Source organism: Pristiophorus japonicus, chromosome 22 (assembly GCF_044704955.1).
Source record: "Pristiophorus japonicus isolate sPriJap1 chromosome 22, sPriJap1.hap1, whole genome shotgun sequence".
NCBI lineage: Eukaryota > Metazoa > Chordata > Chondrichthyes > Pristiophoridae > Pristiophorus > Pristiophorus japonicus.
The window spans coordinates 33,242,364-33,268,019 of record NC_091998.1 but is presented as its reverse complement, the minus strand read 5'-3'; the positions used below and the strand labels follow the sequence as shown (position 1 = coordinate 33,268,019).

The 25,656-nt window shown below is 49.3% G+C and overlaps 1 protein-coding gene across 49 annotated transcripts in view; it reads left to right on the top strand.

Annotated features, from left to right (window-relative positions):
* Positions 1–25,656, top strand: part of LOC139234937 (sorbin and SH3 domain-containing protein 1) — a 259,206-nt gene that overhangs the window by 161,183 nt on the left and 72,367 nt on the right. For 31 of the 49 annotated variants that reach the window (XM_070865865.1, XM_070865858.1, XM_070865866.1 and 28 more), the window contains 10 exons: positions 3,119–3,148; positions 5,507–5,667; positions 5,856–5,919; positions 7,559–7,633; positions 9,024–9,086; positions 13,201–13,263; positions 14,510–14,557; positions 15,990–16,119; positions 17,250–17,364; positions 25,170–25,295. In XM_070865865.1, coding sequence (XP_070721966.1) covers positions 3,119–3,148; positions 5,507–5,667; positions 5,856–5,919; positions 7,559–7,633; positions 9,024–9,086; positions 13,201–13,263; positions 14,510–14,557; positions 15,990–16,119; positions 17,250–17,364; positions 25,170–25,295 — 875 coding nt within the window. The remainder of the gene's footprint in view (positions 1–3,118; positions 3,149–5,506; positions 5,668–5,855; positions 5,920–7,558; positions 7,634–9,023; positions 9,087–13,200; positions 13,264–14,509; positions 14,558–15,989; positions 16,120–17,249; positions 17,365–25,169; positions 25,296–25,656) is intronic. The other 18 variants (XM_070865888.1, XM_070865870.1, XM_070865906.1 and 15 more) reach the window with 6 other exon arrangements.

Below are 25,656 nucleotides of genomic sequence, written 5' to 3'. Positions count from 1 at the left end.
GAGAAGAGAGAGGTGGAGAGATTTAGGGAGGGAGTTCCAGAGCTTGGGGCCCAGACAGTTGAAGGTTTGGGACATCCCTGGGGTCCATTGTTGCTATGGATCAAAGGACTGAAGTACGTCACTTGGCATAATTCCATCGTTTGAGCATTGCTCGAATGTGGCCGTCCATATATGGGAGGTACATCACCCATCACTTCTGGCAGGGTAGGGGAATGACGGGGTGACTTCTCATCCCGCTGTCCAGCCCCGCCTGCCCAAGATCCGACCGAAAATCAGCGAAGGAGGGCGGCGACTCTCACCCCTGCCTGTATCGCACGTTGGGTGAGGACACCCTCCCACAGTCGAATAGCCCAGCACCCCCGGTTGCACCCAGGAAGCCCAGCATCCCCTATGGGAGAGGAGACCAGGGAGATCATGTGATTCCTGAATTGTCCCGAGAGCACAATTCAGGAATCACCTGATCTCCTGAATTGTCCCGGGATCGTCGCCAGGGCTGCGGGACTGCTTGTCGCCGCTTCATTTTCCTCCCGTCCTGCCAAGCAGCTCGCTGGGAACGTCGGCCACTCCCCGCGCAGACCGGGAACTCACGGGCGTACCTGGTTTGCACGGGTGGGAAGTGAGGAGGAGGAGGGTCCCTTTAAGGCTCACTTACCGGTCCTGGGAGAGGAACTTGGCCGCAGACCCCAGTTAGTTTGTGCACCACACTGATGGGAGGCGTCGGCCCGTGTGAAGGAGCAACTCCTCCACTGGCTCTCCCATCCAGGAGGGGCCACTCGCTTGAAGTGGCATCGAGACGTCTGATTGTAAAGAGTGAAAACAAACTCTTGTATTTCACAACCACCGGATGTCTCAAAGCACTTTACAGCCAATGAAGTACTTTTGGAGGGTAGTCACTGTTGTAATGTGGGAAACGCGGCAGCCAATTCGCACACAGCAAGCTCCCACACACAGCACTGTGATAATGACCAGATAATTGTTTTTTGTTATGTTGATTGAGGGATAAATATTGGCCAGGACACGGGATACCCCTGCTCTTCTTCGAAATAGTGCTGTGGGATCTTTTACATCCACCTGAGAGGGCAAATACGATGTCAGTTTAACGTCTCATCTGAGAGACGGCACCTCCGACAGTGCGGCACTCCCTCAGCACTGCACTGGAGTGTCGGCCTGGATTTATGTGCTCAAGTCTCTGGAGTGGGGCTTGAACCCACGACCTGACTCCGAGGCTGTGTGTGTCCCCTCACTCTGTGCGGATCCAGAGCCGTTATTTAAAGAGCAGAATGTTGACTCAACTGGTAGTCACGGAGGGGAGGGAGGGGCTCGTGTCCGTGCTATGCCGGCTTTATTGGATCAGAACTTTAGCTGTTCGATACCAACCTTGGGCACCAGTCCTTGGCGGGTCTGTAAAATAAATGGCCCAACAGCTCCCTCTAAAGGCATGGTGGATCAGTGCACCGTGATGACACTGAAGCCAATTATCACTGAGATAATACAGCTCACTTCGGAATTCGAAATCTGGCATCTTCCTGTGCTGCACTACGTTTTATTTGTTGGCGTTGCATTTGATTTATGCCCTGGCCCTGTGCTGAGGATTCTGCAATAGGCTTCTGTGGTGAGGGAGAGGGAGGAGGAACTGCATTGCCCTGATTGCTGGCCAGTGAGGCTTGTTAGAGAGTGCGCACGGCTGATGACGCGCTTCGGTGTGACGCCTCTGCAGGTGAATAGCCTGATGACGCTCACTGAATCGCATGAGTAATGGACATTGGGGTGAAGTACTAGCGGGTCATTTGGTTAACCAAAGGTATGAAGGGATATGGGGCAAAGGCGGGTATATGGAGTTAGGTCGCGGATCAGCCACGATCTCACTGAATGGCAGAACCGGCTCGAGGGGCTAAACAGCCTACTCCTTTTTTTTCCCTGTGTGTAATGTATTTGCTTCGTGGGTTCTTTGCTTAAGAATTTATAGCAACACATTGGCCCTGAAATTCCGGTTTGGCCTTCCCACGGGCATTTTAGAGAAAAAATCCGCACTTGCCTTAAGCTGCTGCCCACGTTTGCACTTCCGAGCCTGCGGCTTCCTTTGACTACCAGTCGCAGCGCGTGCACGTGGGGACGTGCGCAATGCCGGAGCTGGCGTCACCTGGCTCTGGGCAGCCAATCGGGTAAGGTTTCAAAGTAATAGGAGTTCCGCAGGGTCCTAAACTCCTATTACTATGATTGTGATTGACCCAAAACACAGCCCCAAACACCCAAAACAGTAATAACAAATAGAAAATAACTACACTACATTCATTTAAATGAGTTATAAATTCCTTTTTTTTTAAAGTTTTTAAAAATAAACTTACTGTTGTCTGGAGGGTTTTTAATGTTTTAATAACTTTATTTTTAGATGTTTTTGTGTTTTTTTAAAACACTTGCACCTGTAAAAATAGGCTATGCGCCTGCTTTTTCAGGCGCAAGATTTTTGAGGACATTTGTGGGCGTAAATATCGGAAATTTACACTTACAAGTGTCCTCGCTCCCTATATGCGGATGATCTGTCAAGCCAGAAACTTGACGGATCAGAAATGCCAGTTTCCAGCACATGCGCATTGCGTGCTGGAAACCGGCTTTTCCGATGGTTTTCCGGGTCCGTAGGAACTCCGTACGGACCCGGGGAGCCGGAATTTCGGGGCCAAAGCTATTAAGAACTAGTTGGTATATTAGCAAAAGGTTTAACAATCACATGACATATTACCAGTTCATCCACCAGGCTCACAACCACCTGCCTCATCGTGGATCCCCCAACTGGCTGGAGTTTTATTGAGTCCTGTTAATATCATGTGACTGGTTAAGCCTCTCCCAACTCAACAGCTCTACAACTATTTTTTTGAACCTATTGTTAAAGGGGTACTAAAACCGGCAAATTAAACACATTAAACTTTAAACTTTAAACGATATCAACAGCTCGATAAACCTGTGAGCAAACTCACACGCGCGTGCCTTACACCATGTTCCTTTATTGCCTGTGGCGCCATTCCTCTCCCACTTTGAGAGAGGGTGAGTCGAGGAGAAATGGATGATTAGTCCTGTTTCTTATCCGAGTGGGTGTTTGAATCTGTTTTCTTTCTCCCACCAGAGCAACAGAAGCGCCTGAACAGCCTACCAGGTAGGAGCCTCGGCCCGTGAACTGCGTTTTATTTTTTGTAAAAGCTTGTGTTCTGCAAAGGGCCAGTCCGTGCTGGCACTGTGACACCGCTTTGGGGGCGGAGGCAAGCCAGCACTCCAGTTACTGGCAGCCCCACCCACTTCTCTGCGTGCTCTCGGGATGTGTGGACCAGACTGGCACTGCCACCTTCATTGCCCGTCCCTTACTCGTATCGGCTTGCTCGGTGTAACCGTACAGCGCGGGATCGAGTCACGGCCGGATCAGACCAGGATTACGTTCAGATTTTAACTCAATTTCTCACCGTCGTTCTTTGTCCTCAAGTGTTGGCTCACAAATGAACCAATTTATTGAATGTGGTATCACAATTTGCCATGGTGGGATTTGATCTTCAAGGCTAGCTACTCTCGTACTGTGATCCCGACACTACCGTAGCCACCTGTTGGATATTGGTGGGATCAAGTGGGTCCAATTCGCTGCCCTGATTGGGTAAAACATTTAGGGCTGGATTTTCGGTTGCCTAACTCCTCAGTTAGCGGCCAGAGGGGGCGTTAATGGGAGTGCAAGAGGTTACTGACCAGGAGCGCAGTGTTTAGCGCCCCGACCAAAAATTCATTAGAGGCTCACTGGGAGCGCAAACCCGTAGCGCCCGCTGCTGACTATCGCTCCGATCCTGACGTATTCCTGGTGCAATGTGTACGCTTGCGCCCCGATCGGTAAATTCGGTGTGTGCGCCTCATTGAGCGCCCGCCAAGAGCAATGTCTGGAATAACAGTCATTACAGGCTTGCAGAGTCGTTAACTGGCGTCTACTTAAAGGGATGAGGAAGCGCTTCCCTCCGAGGTCACAGTGCAACGTTTACACACAGCACGGTGCGTGAGCCTCCCAGTTTGCAGCGGCAGACGGACATAACAGTGCAGGTTGAAAACAAGTGATTTTGAGAACATTAGTGAGTGCATTACTAAGCCGCTCCTTTAAGACTCGGCTGTTCCCGGGGTCTGACTCGGAGTTCCGCGCATGCGCAATGGGCCCGCAAAATGTACCGACCAAACTTTCATTATCTCCTGCCCTGCCCCCCTCATCCCCCACCTCTGGTGTGCAGTGACTGATTTAGCGCCACTGTCAGCTCTTTGACCGATTCTGACGAATTTCTGGGTGGAGGGCGCAAACTTTTTCAAGGCGCTAAAATTACCGCTCCGCTTGGGTTACCGCCCCAAATCAGGCGCGACCGAATTTCTCCCCCTTGGACCTTAAATTTAAAGCTGGAATGTTTACTTCACTTTGCATTGCACATCGTCACTTCAGGAAGGATGTCAAGGCCTTGGAGCAAGTGCAGAATGGTCCCAGGGATGAGGGATATCAGTTACGTGGAGAGACTGGAGAAGCTGGGGTTGTTCTCCTTGGAGCAGAGAAGGTTAAGAGGAGATTTAATAGAGGCGTTCAAAATCATGAATGGTTATAATCAAGTAATTAAGGAGAGACTGTTTCCAGCGGAAGGAGAGTCGGTAACCAGAGGACACAGATTTAAAATAATTGGCCATAAAGCCAGGGGGCAGATGAGGAGCGATTGACTGGGGGAGAGAGAGAGAGAGAGAGAGAGACTGACTGACTGGGGGAGAAAGCGAGCGAGCGACTGACTGGGGGAGAAAGCGAGCGAGCGACTGACTGGGGGAGAGAGCGAGCGACTGACTGGGAGAGAGACAGCGAGCGACTGACTGGGGGAGAGAGAGAGCAAGCGACTGACTGGGAGAGAGACAGCAAGCGACTGACGGGGCGGGGGGGGGGGAGAGAGAGAGAGAGAGAGAGCGACTGACGGGGATGAGAGAGCGAGTGACTGACAGAGAGAGAGAGAGAAAGAAAGAGAGCGAGCGACTGACGGGGGGAGAGAGAGAGAGAGAGAGCGCGAGTGAGTGACTGTCGGGGGGTGGGGGAGAGAGAGCGAGCGAGTGAAGGGGGGTGGGGGAGAGAGTGAGAGTGAAGGGGGTGGGGGGGGGCAGAGGGAGAGAGCACCAGAAGGGCTTGCCCCCAGTAACAACATCAGATGCTGCAATGGCATCTGTACCCAGCACACAAATTGACAACGCAGCACCCCATTTAAGCACCAGAAAGAGATTTAAAAATAGTAAGAAATCTCTGATTGTGACTTGATGCCAATTGCTCTGGTCACTGAACATACAAGCAGTCCGCTTGCGCAGACCGATATTCTCTCTCGCATTCAAGCTGTGGTTCACCCCAGGGGCTAAACCAAGAATCCGCTTGCTTCCTTAATAGGAGCTGTGCAACTCAAATGGTTTAAACATTGCTACAAAGTTGGTGTATTTCTGTCACTGCACATATTTGTGCTCTTTATTTTCTTACCAGATCCGGTGCCAGACAGATTAACTGATCACAGCCCCGAGGTTGCAGCTGCCGAGGGAACCCTTCCGACTGACAGCACGGCAGGAGCGATGGAGAGCAAGCGGCAGAGGGTGGTCCGGATCCCACAGTCCTCCTTCATCGCTCCCGAGGATCTGGGTATCAAGGTGAGCGAGTGATGTCATCTTCCCAAGCCTGGGTGATGCTGCTCTTGGCTGTGGGACAGGGCACTTGAACTCGCTTTGAGGGTGGAAGCAAGTCTTCCCTCGATTCCAAGGGGCTGGCTGTGGAACGGGGTGCTTGATGTGGTGCCGTTTTTAAACATTTCTCTCCGCTGTATTTTTCCGTCCTGCAGAATGTCGAGAGGCCCAAAGACTGGTACAAGACGATGTTCAAACAGATCCACAAAGTTAGCAAAGGTAAAATGACCTGCGGCCGGGTGAGGGGTGGAGGTGGGGTTACAATCGCCCAGTGCCTCGGAACCAGGCAGAGATCCTCCCTCGTTCTGTAACCCTTTACACGCCTCGTGCAATTACTACATTCACCCAGCGCCTCATCAGCACCATTGCCCTAATGGGGAGAGCTGAGTTTCGGGAACAGTGATGCGTCCCTTGCCACTCTGTCGTTCGGACACTTTTCTCCAGAAAAGAGAAGGCTGAGGGGTGATCTGATCGAGGTCTTGAAGATTACGAAGGGGTTCGACAGGGTAGAAGCATAGAAGATGTTTCCACTGGTGGGGGAGACCAGGACTCGGGGGTTCATCAATATATACGATAGTCACAAATAAATCTAATCGGGAATTCAGGAGAAATTTCTTTGCCCCAAGAGTGGGAAGAATGTGGCACTCACTGCCACAGGGAGGGGTTCAGGCAAATAATATCGAAGCATTTAAGGGTAAGCTTCATGAACACATGATGGAGAAAGGAATAGAAGGCTATGTTGATGGGGTGAGATGAAGAGGGGTGGGAGGGGGCTCGAGTGGAGCATAAACACCGGCACGGACCCATTGGGCTGAATGGCCTGTTTCTGGGCTGGGATACTCTGTCATTCTGTCGAAAGCGTTTACCCAATTTACCGGCAGCAAGAATTTTGTCGACGCCTGTGTTGGGAAGGAGCGGCCCGGTCACATGTTGCCATTCACTCTCCCACAGGAACAGGAACAAACCGACGGGCAGGCTTCCCGGGATCGCGCTTCTGCCGCAAGGATTTTTGCGCAGCAGCGACGCCATTTGGGAGTACGTCCCGCAGGAAGGAGCGTCCCTCGGATCGCCCCCCCCCCGGCCAGGATGGAGCGTCCCTCAGACCACACCCACTCACCCCCCCCCCCCCCCCCCCCAGGATGGAGCGTCCCTCAGACCACACCCACTCACCGCACGCCCCCCCCCCCCCGGGCCAGGATGGAGCGTCCCTCAGACCACACCCACATACCGCGCCCCCCCCCCCGGCCAGGATGGAGTGTCCCTCGGACCACCCCCACCCCCCCCCCTCTGCCAGGATGGAGTGTCCCTTGGACCAAGCCCCTCTTTCACCCACCCCGACCCCAAACTCCCCACACGTGCTCTGATGCACAAACGGCAACAACAACTTATATTTATATAGCACCTTTAATTTAGCAAAGCGTCCCAAGGCGCTTTACAGGAGTATTATGAGAAAGAGGCTTGAAACCGAGCCGCACAAGTAGAAATCCGCGCAGGTGACCAAAGACTCTGTCAAAGAGGTAGGTTTTGAAGAGCGTCTTGAAGGAGGAAAGAGAAGTAGAGGCAAGTTTGTATGATCTGCCCTCTACGCCCGTCGTTGAATACAGTGGATGGTATTCAGTGCTTCACAGAATACAGTGGATGTTGCTGTATTTGTGTTTGACAAAGCTCCCTTCACACGCTTCTTCAGCTTGTGCCTCTCGTTTCCGAGCGGTTTAATTCTGAGACCTTTTTTTGTGTGACCTTTCTTGCAGCTTGTCTTGCCTCCTTTTGAATCTTTACTTTTTCTCTCTCTCTCCCTCTCTCTCTTTCTCTATCCCTCCCTCTTGTGTCTCTCTCACTGCCCGACCTTTCCACTCAGACACTCCTGAAGAAAACCCGTACCACCCTACCTACTGTTTCCCCGAGCTTCCCGGACACCAGCTCAACAGAGAAGGTATCGGCTGCGATGAGCGTCTGTGTGTGGTGCTGTCGCGTGTTTAACCCCCGTTGAACCCCGCGGTTGGTCCAAGTTGCTGTTTTATTTAACGTGGGTTTAGCTGGGCTGCCTGTTTGTAACTCCTGTAGATTACACATTTAATAGTGGGATATATAACCGTGGGATAGTGGGATGTAAGCGCTCCTCTCTCGGGGTCAAATTTGTATGGTTGCGTATTCAGCTTCCTCACTGTATATCCAATGATTGAAACAGAGACCAGGTTAACATTTAAGAATAGGTCCGCTCAGCTGCGGAAGAAGGGGATAAAGGGATATGGGCGGGATCATGGGATTAGGACAACGTCTTGTGTGGAAAGAAAAAGACTTGCATTTATATAGCGCCTTTCATGACCACTGGACGTCGCAAAGTGTTTTACAGCCAATGAAGTACTTTTTTTTTTGAAGTGTAGTCACTGTTGCAATCAGGGAAAAGCGGCAGCCAATTTGCGCACAGCAAGCTCCCAGAAACAGCAATGTGATGATGATCAGATAATCTGTTTTTGTTATGTTGATTGAGGGATAAATATTGGCCCCAGGACACCGGGGATAACTCCCCTGCTCTTCTTCGAAATAGTGCCATGGGATCTTTTATGTCCACCTGAGAGGGCAGACGGGGCCTTGGTTCAACGTCTCATCCGCAAGACGGCACCTCCGACAGTGCAGCGCTCCCTCAGCACTGCGCTGGGAGTGTCAGCCTGGATTTATGTGCTCTGGAGTGGGGAGTTCAACCCAGAACCTTCTGACTCGGAGGCGAGGGTGCTGCCCACTGAGCCATGACTGAGGTCTGCTATGCTGCAGGAGAAAGGGATAAAGGGACATGGGAACTGGGCAGGGTCATGGGATTAGGACAACTGCTTGTGTGGAGGATAAATGCAGACTGGTTGGGCCGAATGACCTGTTTCCATGCTGTAATTTTGATGTAATTCTATATCCACTCCTGCCACACACACACGTACACAGATCAGAAATGGGAGGTGGGAAGGAATTTGGAGAGCAAGTTGTCCATGGTACGGTACTGGGCCATCCGTATCTGGCCGACCTCTGGCTCCACACCAGGCCAGGGCTGGGTCAGTCGAACTTAGCCAGAGGGAGGACCAGCAATTGGGCTCCGTGCCTCTGGGCTTGGGAGGGCCAACCAAAACCCGATCGCGAGAGATGGGTCGGGGCTTGGCTGTGACTCCTCCTGCAGTTAAATAGCCTGCTGCCCCTCGACTCACCCATGCTTGGGTGAGCCACAGGTGCCCATGAACCCTTTTGCCAGTACGGTACCACCTCAAGGGGAGGGAAAAGAGGAAGGAGAGATGTTTTTTTTTTAAAAAAGAGTTGCAATCTGCTTTTTTCTGCTGCAGAAGAAAATCCTTACACGCCCAGCTACGTGTTTCCTGAGACTACACCCAGTCCTAAGTCTGAAGGTAACCGAAGAGATTGGAATCTGCCACTCATCACACAGATTCCCCTCTCAATTCTAAGTTTATCTCCTCCCCATGGGTTTCATTAAGTTGCTTACTGACCTGGCCTTTTGCGGAGAGTTGGAAAGCTCTGTTGTGCTTGCATCTAACAGCTGTGTTGTGATCCTGTTCTAACATGTTGAGTGTTCCCAATGTAAATCAGCATTGCCTCTCTCGGCCTATGATGGGCTTTGGCTCAGGGACACTTGTACACTACGTGTGGCGATGAATGCAGGCTCGGTTAAATGTTGGCGAATCTTGTGCCAACATAGGCAAGGTGCGGGATATCAGCCTTCTAACATGTTGCTCTAAACCCCCCCCCCCCCCCCCCCAACCCTCGCAGCGACCATCATGCCTCTGCTCACGGCAATGTGCCTCAGCCTCAACCGCAGAACAGCGCCTCCTACTGCCCTTATCCAGTTCCCTCCACAGCCACTCAGGTTGCCAGTTTGAGGCTAAAAGAAAGACTTGCATTTATATAGCGCCTTTCACGACATCTCAAAGCACTTTTTGGAATGTAGTCACTGTTGTCATGTGGGAAACGTGGCAGCCAATTTGCGCACAGCAAGCTCCCACAGCAGCAACTTGATGATAACCAAATTTTTGTTACATTGATTGAGGGATAAATATTGGCCAGGACACCGGGGAGAACTCCTGCTCTTCAAAATAGTACCACAGGATGTTTTTCATCCACCTGAGAGAGCAGACGGGGCCTTGGTTTAACATCTCATCTGAAAGACGGCACCTCTGACAGTGCAGCACTCCCTCAGCACTGCACTGGGAGTGTCAGCTGAGATTTTTGTGCTCAAGTTTCTGGAGTTTGAACCCACAACCTTCCGACTCAGAGGCGAGGGTACTGCCCACTGAGACACGGCTGACACACTGTGTTTGCCATCTCTGGTTGGACGTATTCCTGGAGGTTTCATCACGTGACCTCATGCCGCCAACTGCCCCGCCCCCACACTCCCACCATTGGTTGTCCATTCTCCCGATGCCCCGCCTTTCTGTGGCCAGTTGGAAACCGAGCAGACGTCATTACCCGATTGGATGATTGTTGACTGTCAGTCAAACAGGTTCTTTTCCCATCGCCGATATTTTTATTGCTAATAAGCAAAAGACTTCAAAGGAAAAAAAACTCCTGCTTCTCCAGGCCTACAAGGATTCCACTTATCAGTAAATTTTTTCCCCTAAACTTGCCATGGCCTCTCCTGGCCAACTCTGCCACTCCCGCCGTGGTTCTGTTGACGGGGTTGATCATACGTGGACCTCCCGAATCTGGAAGATAAATCGGCGTCGGGCTGCAACGTTTTGTTGTAAAGTAGCCCCCCACCCCCACCGCCTGCAAAGGGGCAGATCACCCTCCCGTGCCCAATTGAAGGTGGGGGTGGGAACATGGACTCAACATCCTTTAAACCCAACCCCCTCCCCCAGTGCACCATTCCCGCCAGGCTGGGCTGATTTAAAATCTACCCCGTTATGTTACGCCACTTGTGTGTGGTGTCACATTGCAGCCTTTGAATCCAAGACCTTCAATAAAAATTGTTTGCCAAAGAAATTCTCTTGAAGATTAATGCCCTTTCTTTGTCCATTGACTGTCGGTGACCCTTGAGACCAATGCCCTTTGATCACTGGCTGGCGGTGACCCTTGAGACCAATGCCCTTTGACCATTGACTGACCCTTGAGACCAATGCACTTTGACCATTGGCAGGCAGTGACCCTTGTCCATGTACCGTGGCTGACCAATAGCTGCTGTGATGCAGATCACCCAGTGGCTTCCCTCTGCAATAGTTAATGGCTTTGAAGTGAAATGAATCCAGTAGCTCCGCTCCAATTGTTGTGACACCAGTCATGATATTAACTAAGAGACAATGTTTATGGGAACTGATCTTTCTCCCTCCAATATTGCTTCCTCCCCCTCCCTACTCCCAATGAAGGCATTGCTCTCATTGGGGGTGATGTTTCACTGGTCACCAGGCACGCTGTGCTATCTTTCCAAGTGGCCATGAACTTGTGAACCTGGACTGTGACTGGTGGCGGACTACTCGACTGTGATGGGCTTCACAGTTGAGCCTCGCTTCCTGTTCATTCAACGCGCATATACAAACGTACTTCCGAGCAGGGATCTCTGGAAAACCCTCAGGAACAGCAGGCCCAGTCTGATTTTGTTTCTTTCCTCTCCCAGTCCTCTGAACCAACCCATTTGTGCCCCTTTTGTGACCGGCCAATTCAACACAAAACAGCAACCTTGGGATCAGTGTCTTTAATAATCCACTGGGGGAGACCTTGGGTGGCGTTTTATTGGCCAGTAGATCAGGCCACGTGGACATTGTAAAACATTCTCCTCCCTCTACGATCCTGTGTCTGAGGGGCCTGTGTTACATCATCAACACGTAGATGTACAGAGGTCATTGAAGCAGAGCTGTTTTGGCATGTTTCTCTGACCCAGCGATTTTGCTGCTTCAGGTTTTTGCAAGTTGTTTTTTAATCCCCTTCATCTTCCCATCATTTGAGTAATTCATCTCCCTTTGTATCCTCACCCCCCCGGCCACTAATAAATATAACATCACATAACGTATTCCCAGATACACAAGAGGCAACTGCAAAGATCTCTTAGTGAAGCAGTATCGCAAGGAGTCCATTTATCTTCCGCTCCCAGCTCTCCACTGCTCGAGGAGGTTGTGCTGTGATGAGTTGCAAGGTATCGCTGTATTAAAGTTGTCCAGATACTGGAGCATTTTATTCGTCGCTAAGTTTCCTGTTGGCTTCTGTACTCTGGCTCTGCCAGGTCGGTGCATGCAGTGAAGCCCAGTGAGGGCAGAATTGCGTTAATGCCATTGGTTGGCTGTTTTCAGTGACCTTAACTCATTTCTCTTCATTACATGAACATTATTTTTTTTTTTTTTTAAGTCTGTTGTTTTGGTGGAATCAGCTTCACTGTTTGGAAATGTGAGCTTAAACCCAGACCACAACCAGGGGCTGTGATTCACCTGTCCATATTGAGCAGTAATCTTCTTGCTCCTCAGATAGCTTAATGCATGTAGGCACCACCCTGTATTGTACTAAGCCAAGCGGGAAAGGAGGTCCCAGGAATACCCTGGTGCGCCCTCAGTTAATTGAACTCCCCCGGTTGGATTAGCCCTACAGTTGACCTCCGTGACCCTGGGCTGTGAAAGGAAGCCATTGGCTGGGTTCCGATTTGCAGTATCTGTCCCAGCAGCCTCTTGTTTGAACATAAGAACATAAGAAATAGGAGCAGGAGTAGGCCATCTGGCCCCTCGAGCCTGCTCCTCCATTTAATAAGATCATGGCTGACCTGATCTTGGCCTCAATGGTCGAATGGCCTACTCCTGCACCTATTTTCCATGTTTCTATGTTTCAACAATACTTCCCTGCCCGCTGCCCATAACCCTTGACTCTCTTATCGTTCAAAAATCTGCCTATCTCTATCTTAAATATATTCAATGACCCAGCCTTCACAGCTCTCTAGGGTAGAGAATTCCAAAGATTCACGACCCTCTGAGAGAAGAAATTGTTCCTCATTTCCGTTTTTAATGGGCGACCTCTTATTCCCAAACTATGCCCCCTAGTTCTAGATTCCCCCACGAGGGGAAACATCCTCTCTGCATCCACCTTGTCAAGCCCCCTCAGAATCTTATTCGTTTCAATAAGATCGCCTCTCATTCTTCTAAACTCCAAGTATAGGCTCAACCTTTCTTCATCTGAAAACCCCCTCATCTCAGGAGTGAACCTTGTGAGCATGTGTGCATGTGGATGGTGGGTGAACGGGAGGATTGGGCTTGGCTGGGAGTCCCCGCACAGCTCAATCGCCTCCTCACACATGAAGAATGATCCCATTGATGCATTGAGCATTGTGCGACTGTATCCAGTCAGAATCCTCAGCTTTAGGAGAGGGTGGAGAGCCATTTTCCATGCTGCGACAGGTACCAGGTCTCGCGCTTCCATGCAATTTATTTCAGCTTTTCTGTGTGACCTTTTCTGTTGATTATTCCTTCCTTTTTTTTTTTGTCGCTTGTCCTCATCATCCATCTTAGTTCCTTCTTTCCATTTCTTTCCTAGAAAAGGACACTTACACCCCAACCTATGTCTTCTCAGAGGTTGCTCAGAGAGATTTTCTGGAAGGTAACGTTTTCTCGCTTCAGCCGCCTTGTGTGCCTCTGGAGCTGACCGACCCATGATTGCCTTTGCTCGGTAACCAGGCCCTGTTGCCTCAATGCAAGCGAGCGCTTAACTGAGGCAGTAACTTCTGACGATGAAAGACTTGTTGCCACGTGGCGCCCTGCTTCAGCGTCACCATCTATAGTTGCTCCGCCCCAGCGATGAGCGACTTCAGTTACACGGGAGAGATTGGAGAAGCTGAGCTTGTTGTCCTTCTGCAGAAAAGGTCGAGAGGAGATTTTAATGGAGGTGTTCAAAATCACGAGGGCTTTTGATAAGCGTAGGCAGAGAGAAAGTGTTTCCAGTGGCAGGAGGGTCGGTAACCAGAGGACACAGATTTAAGATAATTGTCAACAGAACCAGACAGGAGATGAAGAGATTTTTTTTACGCAGTGAGTTATGATCTGGAACGCGCTGCCTGAAAAGGCGTTGAAACCAGATTCAATAATAACTTTCAAAAGGGAATTGGTTATATACTGGAAAAGGAAAAATTAGCAGGGCTGTAGGGAAAGAGCGGGGGAGTGGGACTGATTGGATCTCTTTCAAAGAGCCGGCACAGACACGATGGGCTGAATGCCCTCCTTCTGTGCTGTTATTCTATGAATAATGTAAGCTTGGACAGTTAAACTTCCAGCCAAAGCTGGCTGGTGACTTTATGTCAAGTCCGATGGGTTTGGAGCCAGTTGGGGTGTCGGGCAGGATGGGGGTGGGCCGGAGTGGCTTCAGTACTGATGATTGCAGATGAAAATTTATTGAAAAGCTTAGCACCTAATATAAATATTTGTAATTCTGGCATCATAAGGCACAGAAATAAGTAGAAAAAAAAGGGCTCGAAAGCCAAGTTTCCAAAGATGTGTTTTGACTGCGGAGGTCCTGCACATTTTAGAAGTTTCTGGATATGCCACGCAAAAGCATATCGGATGAGGCAAAACTCTAACTCCAATTGGATTCCAGAGTGAAACTCCTCCTTCTAAGTACGCATCTATAACTCTGCACATCAGACCTCGTCTCACGATTATTTACACACATTTCACAGAATTCCAATGTTTCAAATGGACAGGAAAGGCCTATCTCCAAAAGTTGCCCTGAAGCAAAGCACTGGTGATCGAGGAACGTTCTGTGCCCACTGAACATATAGTCAGGAGCGTGTGTGAAATGCTAAAACTAACTGTGAGGTTCCTCTTCTCATGTTCTCATGCTTTACTTTCAGATGATGACTTGGAGTACTATTCCCCACGGTACCTGTATTCTGAAGACAGTGAGTATCAAGCCCTCTATTATGAACTGAAAACCATTATTGCAACTTGACAGGATCCAGCTAAACATAGGAACAGGTGTAGGCCAGTCAGCCCCTCGAACCCGTCCCACCATTCCGTTAGATCACGGCTGATCGGACCAATCCCTCGATCTAATTAAAATTTCAGCATGAGTTTGTTGCACATTAAGGGGATCATTTTAACTTAACGTGTCTTTTGGGATTGGGTGCAACATTCCAGTGAGGGCCCATGGACCCGAACTCCAGTGAGTGTCGGTGAGGGTCCATGGACCCGAACCCCAGTGAGAGTGGGTGAGCGTCTGTGGAACCGAAACCCAATGAGAGTTAGTCAGGGTCCATGGAACTGTACCCCAGTGAGTGTCAGTCAGGGTCCATGGAACTGTACCCCAGTTAGGGTCCGTGGGCCCGAACCCCAGTGAGAGTGGGTGAGCGTCTGTGGACTCGAACTCCAGTGAGAACTGGTGGTTTCAGGAGAGAGGGAAGCAGATCTGGAAACAAAGCTTGACGAAATGAATGATGCAGGATATGACTCCAAACTTACCTTGCACACCTGTCTCTTCACCTTGATTTGAAAGGGGATGGCACATGGACAACTCCTGAAGATCTGGGCTTGTTACTTGCTGAGTTTTGCACTGGTTAATTTGCTGAGTTGGACAGAGCCGAGCTGAGCTGGAATGTGAAGCTGCAATCCGTCTTTGGCCTGTTACAGTCGGGAGTTCTGCCATGTCTTTGATTTCCCCTCTTGTTTTCCACAAGCCTTTTATCTCCCATAAGTGTTGACTGCATGCTATGGCTCGATTCCATGGTATCATCAGACCAGGCCTAGGCTTTCCCTTGGCTTTTATACAGGTTTATTAGAATAAACGAAGTTTTATTTGGCTTTATTACAGAACTCCTCTCTCTCTATCTCTCTTTTTCTCAAAGACAGGCTTCTATATTTATAGCAACTGTCCAAAGTTGGTCATCTCTCGAACTGACTCTCTTGAAGTGGGAATGCATTCTCATCACACACTGGTTCCACTCTGAAGAATCTAGTCTGAGCGGCTATTGTACATAAGTGAGCTTAGACAGTAAACAGGCGGTTCAACAATGGAGGTCACAGCAGGCTGGTGCAATCCTGTGTTCACCCAACATTCACACTCCCAGCAGAAGTTGCTGGCTCACGATTGAGCTGGTAGTTTGGCCAATTTTCTTTTTCCAACCCAGTTGCACTAAGACCATTGTAATGTCCCTAACTGCTAGCCCGATTGAAATCAGCCAACTCAACTCAGACAGAGATGCAACTTGAGATCTTCTTGGTCTGTCTAACTCAGCTTACTTGCTGCCTTAAGCAGCTGGGTCCCCAGAGGGCAGGGAAGAGGGGGCTATCACTGCCACTAATGTTTCTCGAACTGGTTCTGTCTACTCCCTGCAGTGAAAAGTCAGACAATTGTGCCTCGTTCCAAAAGTGCGATGGACAGCATTGACACCGAGATCATCGCGAGGCGATCAGTCACGCTACCTCTACCAACCCGATCATCGTCACTGAAACCACTTTCTGAAAGGTAATGTTGCTTTCTTTCCTCGTGTGATTCTCCCTGGCTCACTGAGCACCACTCTCGCCTCTGAGTCCAAAGGCTGTGGGTTCAATGTCCCACTCCAGGGACTTGAGCACAAAATCTAGGCTGACACTCTAATCTAGACAGTACTGAGGGAGCGCTGCACTGTCGGAGGTACCGTCTTTCGGATGAGACGTTAAACCCAGGCCCCATCTGCTCTCTCCAGTGGATGTAAAAGATCCCATGGCACTATTTTGAAGAGCAGGGCAGTTCTCCCTGGTGCCCTGGCCAATATTTATCCCTCAACCAGCATCGCTAAAAACAGATTATCTGGTCATTTAACACATTGCAGTGTGTGGGAGCTTGCTGTGCACAAATTGGCTGCTGTGGTTTCCACATTACAATAGTAACTACACTCCAAAGAGTACTTCATTGGCTGTAAAGTGCTTTGGGACGCCCTCAGGTCGTGAAAGGCGCTATAGAAATGCAAGTCTGTCATTCTCTCTAAATCCAAGGTCTACTAAATCGTATAACCCGATTTAGTTTTCCTTAACTCCGTTTTAAGATTTTATAGTTTGAGTAGCATGTGACATTTCCGCTGATGGTTTTATAACAAATTAATGCTACAAAGAAATCCACAACCTGCGTTTACATAGTGCTTTTAACATCGTAAAACATCCCAAGGCACTTCCGTTGCCTTTTGCCATGCTGTAAATTCCATGTAACGCTAAGCCCTAATTTGAAGAATCCTCTCTACCCAGTGTGTGGTTTCAGTCGGTTCCCCCATTGGATAAGCAGGTTTGTTGATCAATGTTTACATACCTTCGGTATAGTCCACAAATATTTATCCAGCTTAAAATAGTGTGGGTTTATTTTCTTCCCTTGACGTTTGGCCAATTTTACAGCGTCAGGTCTCGCAAGAATGCAGCCCATGTTCTTGCTGCAAAGAAATGTTTTCCTGTAGCCAAGGAACACTCAGTGGAGTGCACAGCCTGCCAGAGGTCAAAGGGCGTGCTGATTAAAAGGGGATTAGCGGAGTGTGTGACCGAGAGCCGACTTCCAAGGAAGTTCTCTGTTTCCATGGATGCCAAAAGAGTTCACAGTTGATTTTCTTTCCCCCTCCCCCCATCTCCCAGGAACGAATGGAGACCTCTCGACAAGAAAGTGGACACACGGAGATATCGTGCCGAGCCGAGAAGCATTTTCGATTATGAACCTGGAAAGTCATCAGTACTTGCTCACGAGAAAACGGTACTGTGCCCAACACGGCTGATCCTTGCTTCAAAATTTTTTTTTATATACAACATCTGTGTCTCTGTCTAACCAGCTGCCCAATTTAAAACTCTTCTGTTGTGTGCATGTTTACAGGGCAAAAAAAATGGCTGCGGGTACAAAATCCTGATTGGCCACCTTCCTTGCCACTCTAAAGGAAACAACCAATCACAGCCCATCAGCTGTTAAGATCACCATGTTGATTTGTTGGTTTCAGTCAATGGGACAGATATTCAGCCAATCATACTTTACGATATCTCCTTTATGCAAATTTTCATTGGCTTAATAGGCCACCAATGACTGGCTGACAGCAATCACAAAAACAACCAATCAAACATCTGAGAATGTCTCTGCCAACATCTTTCGGCAGCCATCTTTAACATTGTACCCAACTCTTTATTTACTCCTTAAAATTACATTAAATACATAAAGAAATACCACATTCTGAAAATTCTTGCCAACCCGTCTTCCCAACATCTGAAGCAACGTTTGCCTGCACAGATCTGTCGTCTATGCAGCCTAGAATTAGCCTTTCGCTCCTTTATGCAAGCTCGAATTGTTCCGTTGAGCCTGGGCCCTGATGGTTTCCATGCCTCCAAGCAGCTCAGCACTCGGACTAGCTCTAGGATTCTGAGTACGTGCCCATGGCAAAGAATCTCGAGCTCTGTCGCCACGGATTAGAAACCACAAGTGTGTTGTCCACCATCTTCCATTCATTGATTTCACACTGAAAGTTTAGGCAAGGGACTGAAAGCGTCAGACCAAATGGGATGGATCAACTCAGTGGGGTAGAGGCTCGGCCTCTGGCAGTAATCTGAACTGACTGGAATCCACCATTCAATTTTGGTCAGTGTCCATACAATATCAGTGCAGCTTAATTAACAGGAAGGGATTGCAGGGTGAATGTTGGGTTAGGATTAAGAATTGGAGCTCCCAGTGGGAAGCCTCATCTGATACTTGGCCCTCCCAATCCCAAACATCAGAATTAGGAGCAGGAGTCGGCCATTTGGCCCCTCGAGCCAGTAAGATCATGGCTGATCTGACCTTGGCCTCAACTCCGCTTCCCATAACCCTTGACTCCGTTATCGTTCAAAATCTGTCGATCCCCACCTTAAATATATTCAATGACCCAGCCACCACAGCTCTCTGGGGGAGAGAATTCCAAAGATTCACGACCCTCTGAGAGAAGAAATTCCTCCTCATTTCCGTTTTAAATGGGTGACCCCTTATTCTGAAACTATGTCCCCTAGTTCTAGATTCCCCCACGAGGGGAAACATCCTCTGCATCGTTTAAGATTATGTTCGAAACGTATAAGATTATGAGGAGGCTTGACAAAGTGGATGCAGAGAGGATGTTTCCACTGATGGAGGAGACTAGAACTAGAGGGCATGATCTTAGAATAAGGAGCTGCCCATTTAAAACTGAGAGGAGAGATTTTTTCTTCTCGAGGGTTGTAAATCTGTGGAATCCGCTGCCTCAGAGAGCTGTGGAAGCTGGGGCATTGAATAAATTTAAGACACAAATAGACAGTTTCTTAACCGATAAGGGAATAAGGAGTTATGGGGAGCGGGCAGGGAAGTGGACCCGAGTCCATGATCGGATCAGTCATGATCGTATTAAATGGCGGAGCAGGCTCGAAGGGCCGTATGGCCTACTCCTGCTCCTATTTCTTATGTTCATATCTACCCTGTCAAGTTCCCTCAGAATCTTATATGTTTCAATAAGATCACCTCATTCTTCTAAACTCCAATGAGTTTCTAAACTCAAACCTCAACATTAACGACCAGAAATTTGGGAGGGTGGAGAATCTTCATCCGTGACTGTCAGGTCCAGTCCGCTCCGCTCGCCCAACAAACAAGGCTCGTTATTGTAAGCGGCAACTTGCAAAACGTACCTCCATATTGATTACTGCAATGACTTCTGAATATTGATTCTTTTATTCTTCTCTCGAGAAATAAGATGATTATACTTGAAACAGATTACATTTTTCAAACTCGCTCCTCTTTAGTGGCTGCCAAATGGAAATGTAATCTCCTACAGTTACATGAATTGCTTTCTCATAACATCTTAGATGGGAAGTGGAACCACTGACTATACTTAACAGAAAGTTCCCACTTCAGTTAATAATTACTGTTGTGTTCCTAACACAGATGAGGCTGCACACAGGGAGGTTAAAGTAACAGTGATCTCAGTCTTTATTAAGACACTCCAGAGTGAGGAACAGGCCTTAGGAGCTGGCTTATATACACTGTTCTCAAGGGATGCTGGGGTCCCTTGGGACTTCAGGGGATGAGCTCCCTGGTGGCGGAACATGGGAGTGCATGCTTTACAGATACACAACATCACTCCCCGCCAAAGTCAAAGTGAAAACTATTTACAAAGTGAGGCGGTCGGGCGCCTTTCTTTCCCTGATGGACCGCCTCGGTACAAATGTCTGTTCTGGTGTGTTGGCTGTGCCCTCGCTTGGCTGGCGTGTTGTTGGCCCTGCAGGGCTGCTGGGTGAGCCTGGTCTTGTTGGGCGTGATGGGTTCGATTTCCTGGTCCGGCGTGGTGTCATTGATCCTTTAGATGTGTGTTGTGGGTTTGAAAAAGGTGGTGTCTGCTGTAGGTTGTTCAGGGCAGTCTGTGAACCGCAGCCTCGTTTGGTCCAGGTGCTTTCTGCAAATTTGTCCATTGTCTAGTTTGACTACAAACACCCTATTCCCTTCTTCAGCTATCACCGTGCCCGCGATCCACTTGGGACCATGTCCATAGTTTAGCACATACACAGGGTCATTCAGATCAATTCCCCATGACACAGTGGCGCGACCATCGTTTACATTTTGTTGCTGCCGCTTGCTCTCTACCTGATCATGCAGGTTGGGGTGAACCAGCGAGAGTCTGGTTTTAAGTATCCTCTTCATGAGTAGCTCAGCCGGGGGCACCCCTGTGAGCGAGTGGGGTCTCGTGCGGTAGCTGAGCAGTACTCGGGACAGGCGGGTTTGGAGTGAGTCTTCTGTGACTCGTTTAAGGCTCTGTTTGATGGTTTGTACTGCCTTCCCATTGGAGGCTGGTTTAAACGGGGCCGAGGTGATATGTTTGATCCCATTTCAGGTCATGAATTCTTTAAATTCGGCTCTGGTGAAACATGGCCCGTTGTTACTGACCAGTATGTCAGGCAGGCCGTGGGTGGCAAACATGGCCCTCAGGTTTTCAATGGTGGTGGCGGTGCTTCTTGACATTATTTCACATTCAATCCATTTTGAAAAAGCATCCACCACCACCAGGAACATTTTACCGAGAAACGGGCCCGCATAGTCGACATGGATCCTCGACCATGGTCTGGAGGGCCAGGACCACAAACTTAGTGGTGCCTCTCTGGGCGCGTTGCCGTACACAGGACTCTAAGTCAGAGTTAATACAGGGCCACCACACATGGGATCTGGCTATCGCGTTCATCATTACTATGCCCGGGTGTGTGCTGCGGAGATCTGAGATGAACGTCTCCCTGTCCTTTTTTCGTAGCACTACGCAGTTACCCCACAACAGGCAGTCTGCCTGAATGGACAGCTCATCCTTTCGCCGCTGGAACGGCTTGATTGGTCTTGCATTTCAAAGGGGATGCTGGCCCAGCTCCCATGCAGTACACAGTTTTTTTTCCTAGGGACAGCAGAGGATCTTGGCTGGTCCAAGTCTTAATCTGGCAGGCCGTGGCAGGTGATTTATCATTTTCAAACGCTTCCATGACCATCAACAAGTCTGCGGGCTGCGCCATTTCCACTCCCGGGGTGGGCAATGGTAGCCAACTGAGAGCATCTGCATAGTTCTCAGTGCCTGGCCTGTGGCGGATGGTATAGTTATACGCTGATAGCGCGAGTGCCCACCTTTGTATGCGGGCTGTGACATTAGTATTTATCCCCTTGTTTTCAGCGAACAGGGATATGAGGGGCTTGTGATCGGTTTCTAGCTCAAATTTGAGGCCAAACAGGTACTGATGCATTTTCTTTACCCCGAACACACACGCTAATGCCTCTTTCTCAATCATGCTGTAGGTCCTCTCGGCCTTAGACAAGCTCCTGGAAGCAGAGGTTGAAACTTCCCCGCAACGTTAGCTTGTTGTAATACACACCCGACTCCATACGATGACACGTCACATGCTAGCACAAGTCTTTTACACGGGTTATACAATACAAGCAGCTTGTTGGAGAATAAAATGTTTCTGGCTTTCTTGAAAGCAATTACTTGTTTTTTTCCCCATACTCAGTTCTCATCTTCGCGCAATAACACATTTAGGGGCTCTAAAAGGGTGCTTAACCCCGGAAGGAAATTACCAAAATAGTTGAGGAGTCCCAGGAACGACGGCAGCTCCGTGACGTTCTGTGGCCTGGGCGCGTTCCTGATAGCCTCTGTCTTGGCGTCTGTGGGCCAAATGCCGCCCACCGCAATCTTTCTCCCCAAAAACTCCACTTCTGTTGCCATGAAGATTCATTTCGACCTCTTCAGCCGCAGCCCTACCGATCCAGTCGCTGGAGGACCTCCTCCAGGTTTTGTAGGTGCTCGACGGTGTCCCAATCAGTGACCAATATGTCATCCTGAAAGACCACTGTGTGTGGTACCGACTTGAGTAAGCTCTCCATGTTTCTCTGGAAGATCGCTGCAGCCGACCGAATTCCAAACGGGCATCTGTTGTAGATGAACAGTCTCTTGTGCGTGTTGATGCAGGTGAGGCCCTTCGAAGACTCTTCCAGCTCCTGTGTCATGTATGCTGAAGTCAGGTCGAGCTTGGTGAACGTCTTGCCTCCTGCCAGCATCACAAATAGGTTGTCTGCCTTAGGTAGCGGGTATTGGTCCTGTAGCGAGAAACGATTAATAGTTACTTTATAATCGCTGCAAATCCTGACCGTGCTATCACTTTTGAGTACTGGAACAATCAGGCTGGCCTACTCACTGAATTTCACTGGGGAGATGATGCCCTCACGTTGCAGCCTGTTCAGCTTGATTTCCACTCTCCCTCATCATGAGGTACTGCTCGCGCTTTGTGGTGAATGGGTCGTGCCTCTGGGACCAAGTGGATCCTCACCTTCGCCCCGGAAAAGTTTCCAATGCCTGGCTCAAAAAGGGAAGGAAATTTGTTAAGAACCGGGGTACATGAGGCCTCATCGACATGTGATAGCGCTCGGATGTCATCCCAGTTCCAGCGTATTTTGCCCAGCCAGCTCCTTCCAAGCAGTGTGGGGCCATTGCCCGGGACAATCCAGAGTGACAGTTCGTGCACCGTGCCCTCGTAGGTGACCTTGACCATGGCGCTGCCCAGGACAGTGAATGAGTGAACGGTGTACGTTCTCAGTTTCGTGTGGATGGGGCTCAGGGCTGGTCTGAATGCCTTGTTGCACCACAGTCTCTCAAACATCTCTTTACTCATGATGGATTGGCTAGCGCTAGTGTCCAGTTCCACGGCTACGGTTAAGCCATTCAATTTTACTTTTAGCATTATAGGTGGACATTTTGTGTGCACCCCGTATACTTCAGCATCTGCTTCCTCTCTGAGGCTCGAAATTGCTTTAATCCACCATGGACCGATCTTCCTCTGCTACGTGGTGGTTAGCAGGTTGTGCAGAGTTTGCAGCTCGTTTGCAAGCTCATTGGAGGTGCCCCATTGTTCCACAGCTCTTGCAAACATACCCTTTGAAACAGCATGAATAGGCTGAATGGAAGCCTCCACAACGCCAACAAGGTGTGAATTGCCTTGCATTTATCCTTTGTTACGGACTCTGAGTCATCTGGATCACCTGAGTCCTGCTGGCAATTGCAGACTCGTGGTTTCTGCCCTGCACATTTCTGCTCGCAAACACAGTTCGTTAATTTATGAACATTGCTCGCACTTGTGTGCTGAGAGATTTGTTTGCTGTTATCACTGGTGGACATAAACGCCTGTGCTATCGCAATGGCCTTACTGAGGGTCGGTGTCTCTACAGTCAAAAGTTTTCGTAGGATGGTCTTGTGGCCAATGCCCAGTACAAAAAAGTCTCTGAGCATTTGCTCCAGGTAGCCATCAAACTCACATTGTCCTGCAAGTCGCCTTAGCTCGGTGACGTAGCTCGCCACTTCCTGACCTTCAGATCGCTGGCACGTGTAGAACCGATACCTTGCCATCAGCACGCTCTCCCTCGGGTTAAGATGCTCCCGAACCAGTGTACACAGCTCCTCATACGACTTTCTGTGGGTTTCACCGGAGCCAGAAGATTCTTCATGAGGCTGCAGGTCGGTGCCCCGCAGACTGTGAGGAGGACCACTCCCCTTTTTTGCAGCGCTTCCTTCTCCATCCAGCTCGTTGGCTGCAAAGTATTGGTCTAGCCGTTCGACATGGGCTTCCCAGTCCTCAACCTCCGAGAACTTCTCCAGGATGCCCACAGTTTGCTGCATCTTTGCATTGGATTCGTATTCTCGTCGCCAGTTATTGTGTTCCTAACACAGATGAGGCTGCACACGGAGGTTAAAGTAACAGTGACCTCAGTCTTTAATAAGACACTCCAGAGTGAGGAACAGGCCTTCGGGGCCGGCTTATATACAGTGCTTCCAAGGGATGTTGGGATTTGAGGGGATAAGCTCGCTGGTGGCGGAACATGGGAGTGCATGCTTTACAGATACACAACAATTACACTTCGTTAAGCTAACAAATCTATATTTTGAATATGTTTCATAAATCAATAATTCCGTTCCAATAAATGGCACAATTTCAGTCCGACATTATTAATTTATAAATCCGACTCTGTCTTGTGCATGAGCTGTGTCACAAAAGAGCAGCTAGTGTATGTAGAAAGATGAACCAGTTGGATCGGAAGATCTGGAAGCCAATACTCTGAAGGGTGAAGTGCCCAGAATTTTTACACTTGGATGTTCCGAGTGTAGATGGTTCAATTCTTGAATCATCTTTTCGTGCGCGCTGCTTGTGGGTTTAGGTGCTGGGAGTGATTTCGGAGGGATATCTCGAATGCTTTCATTGGTTATGGTGTCACGGGCTGGATTCTCAGCTCTGGTCCTGCATGCAGCTTGGGTAGAGGGCAGTGTCTTGAGTGCTGGGTTTTGCTTTTTGCCCTGGATGACTGTGCAGTGATGGACTTCTGAAGGCCTTAAGGTGCGAAACTCTGCACCCTTCTACATTCTCTCATCAGGAGAGTTCCACAAACACTGACTCTCACTGGGTTACAGTCCCACACACACTGACTCTCATTGGGGTATGGTTCCACACACACTGACTCTCACTGGGGTATGGGTCCCACACACACTGACTCTCACTGGGGTACGGTTCCACACACACTCTCACTGGGGTACAGTCCCACGCACACTGACTCTCACTGGGGTATGGGTCCTACACACACTGACTCTCACTGGGGTACAGTCCCACACACACTGACTCTCACTGGGGTACAGTCCCACACACACTGACTCTCACTGGGGTACAGTCCCACACACACTGACTCTCACTGGGGTATGGGTCCTACACACACTGACTCTCACTGGGGTACGGTTCTACAGGCGCAAAATTCTGCAGGAGGCACAAGAGGCTGTCATTTGTATGTAAAGGAAAAACAATCTATTGATACTTTGGCCACAAAAGGTGCAGAGACGCAGAGCGCTGACAGGCATCCATCACTCTGCTCCACAACTTGCATGTTTCTGCATGCGTTCTTGCCTTGTCACCCCTTGGGATACATGCCTTTTGGTGGTGCAGCCTGAAAGCGACGTGCATGATGCTGGAAGGACGGAGATGTAGGAGGTTTATCTCTTGAACTTTTCGCACCAGAAATCAGAAGAAAACAGCGAAGGCGACCCAGGGCAGCCACTCATGGAGAACAGCACTTTGGGCTACAAGAGTGATCAGGTGCAGGATGAAGATTATTCAAACCACCATGGAGAGACCGGGAGAGACGTAAGTGGAATTTACGTTCCTATGAGTGGAGTTGAGGTCAAGGATCAGCCATGATCTTGTTGAAAGGCAGAGCAGGCTGGAAGGGCCATGTGGCCTACTCCTGCTGCTAGTTCTTATGTTCGTGTGTATGATCTTTGGGTACAGATAAAGAAAGAAGGACATGCATTTATATAGCGCCTTTCACGACCACCGGATGTCTCAAAACGCTTTACAGGCAATGGAGTACTTTTTGAGTGTAGTCAATGTTGTAAAGCTCTTGCATTAAATTCTAAACAGCTTCATCATTCTCCAAAGACCCATGTTGGAGATTTTGTTAATCTGCTTGAAGTCTCCATTCCCTCTACCTCATCCCAATCCCAAA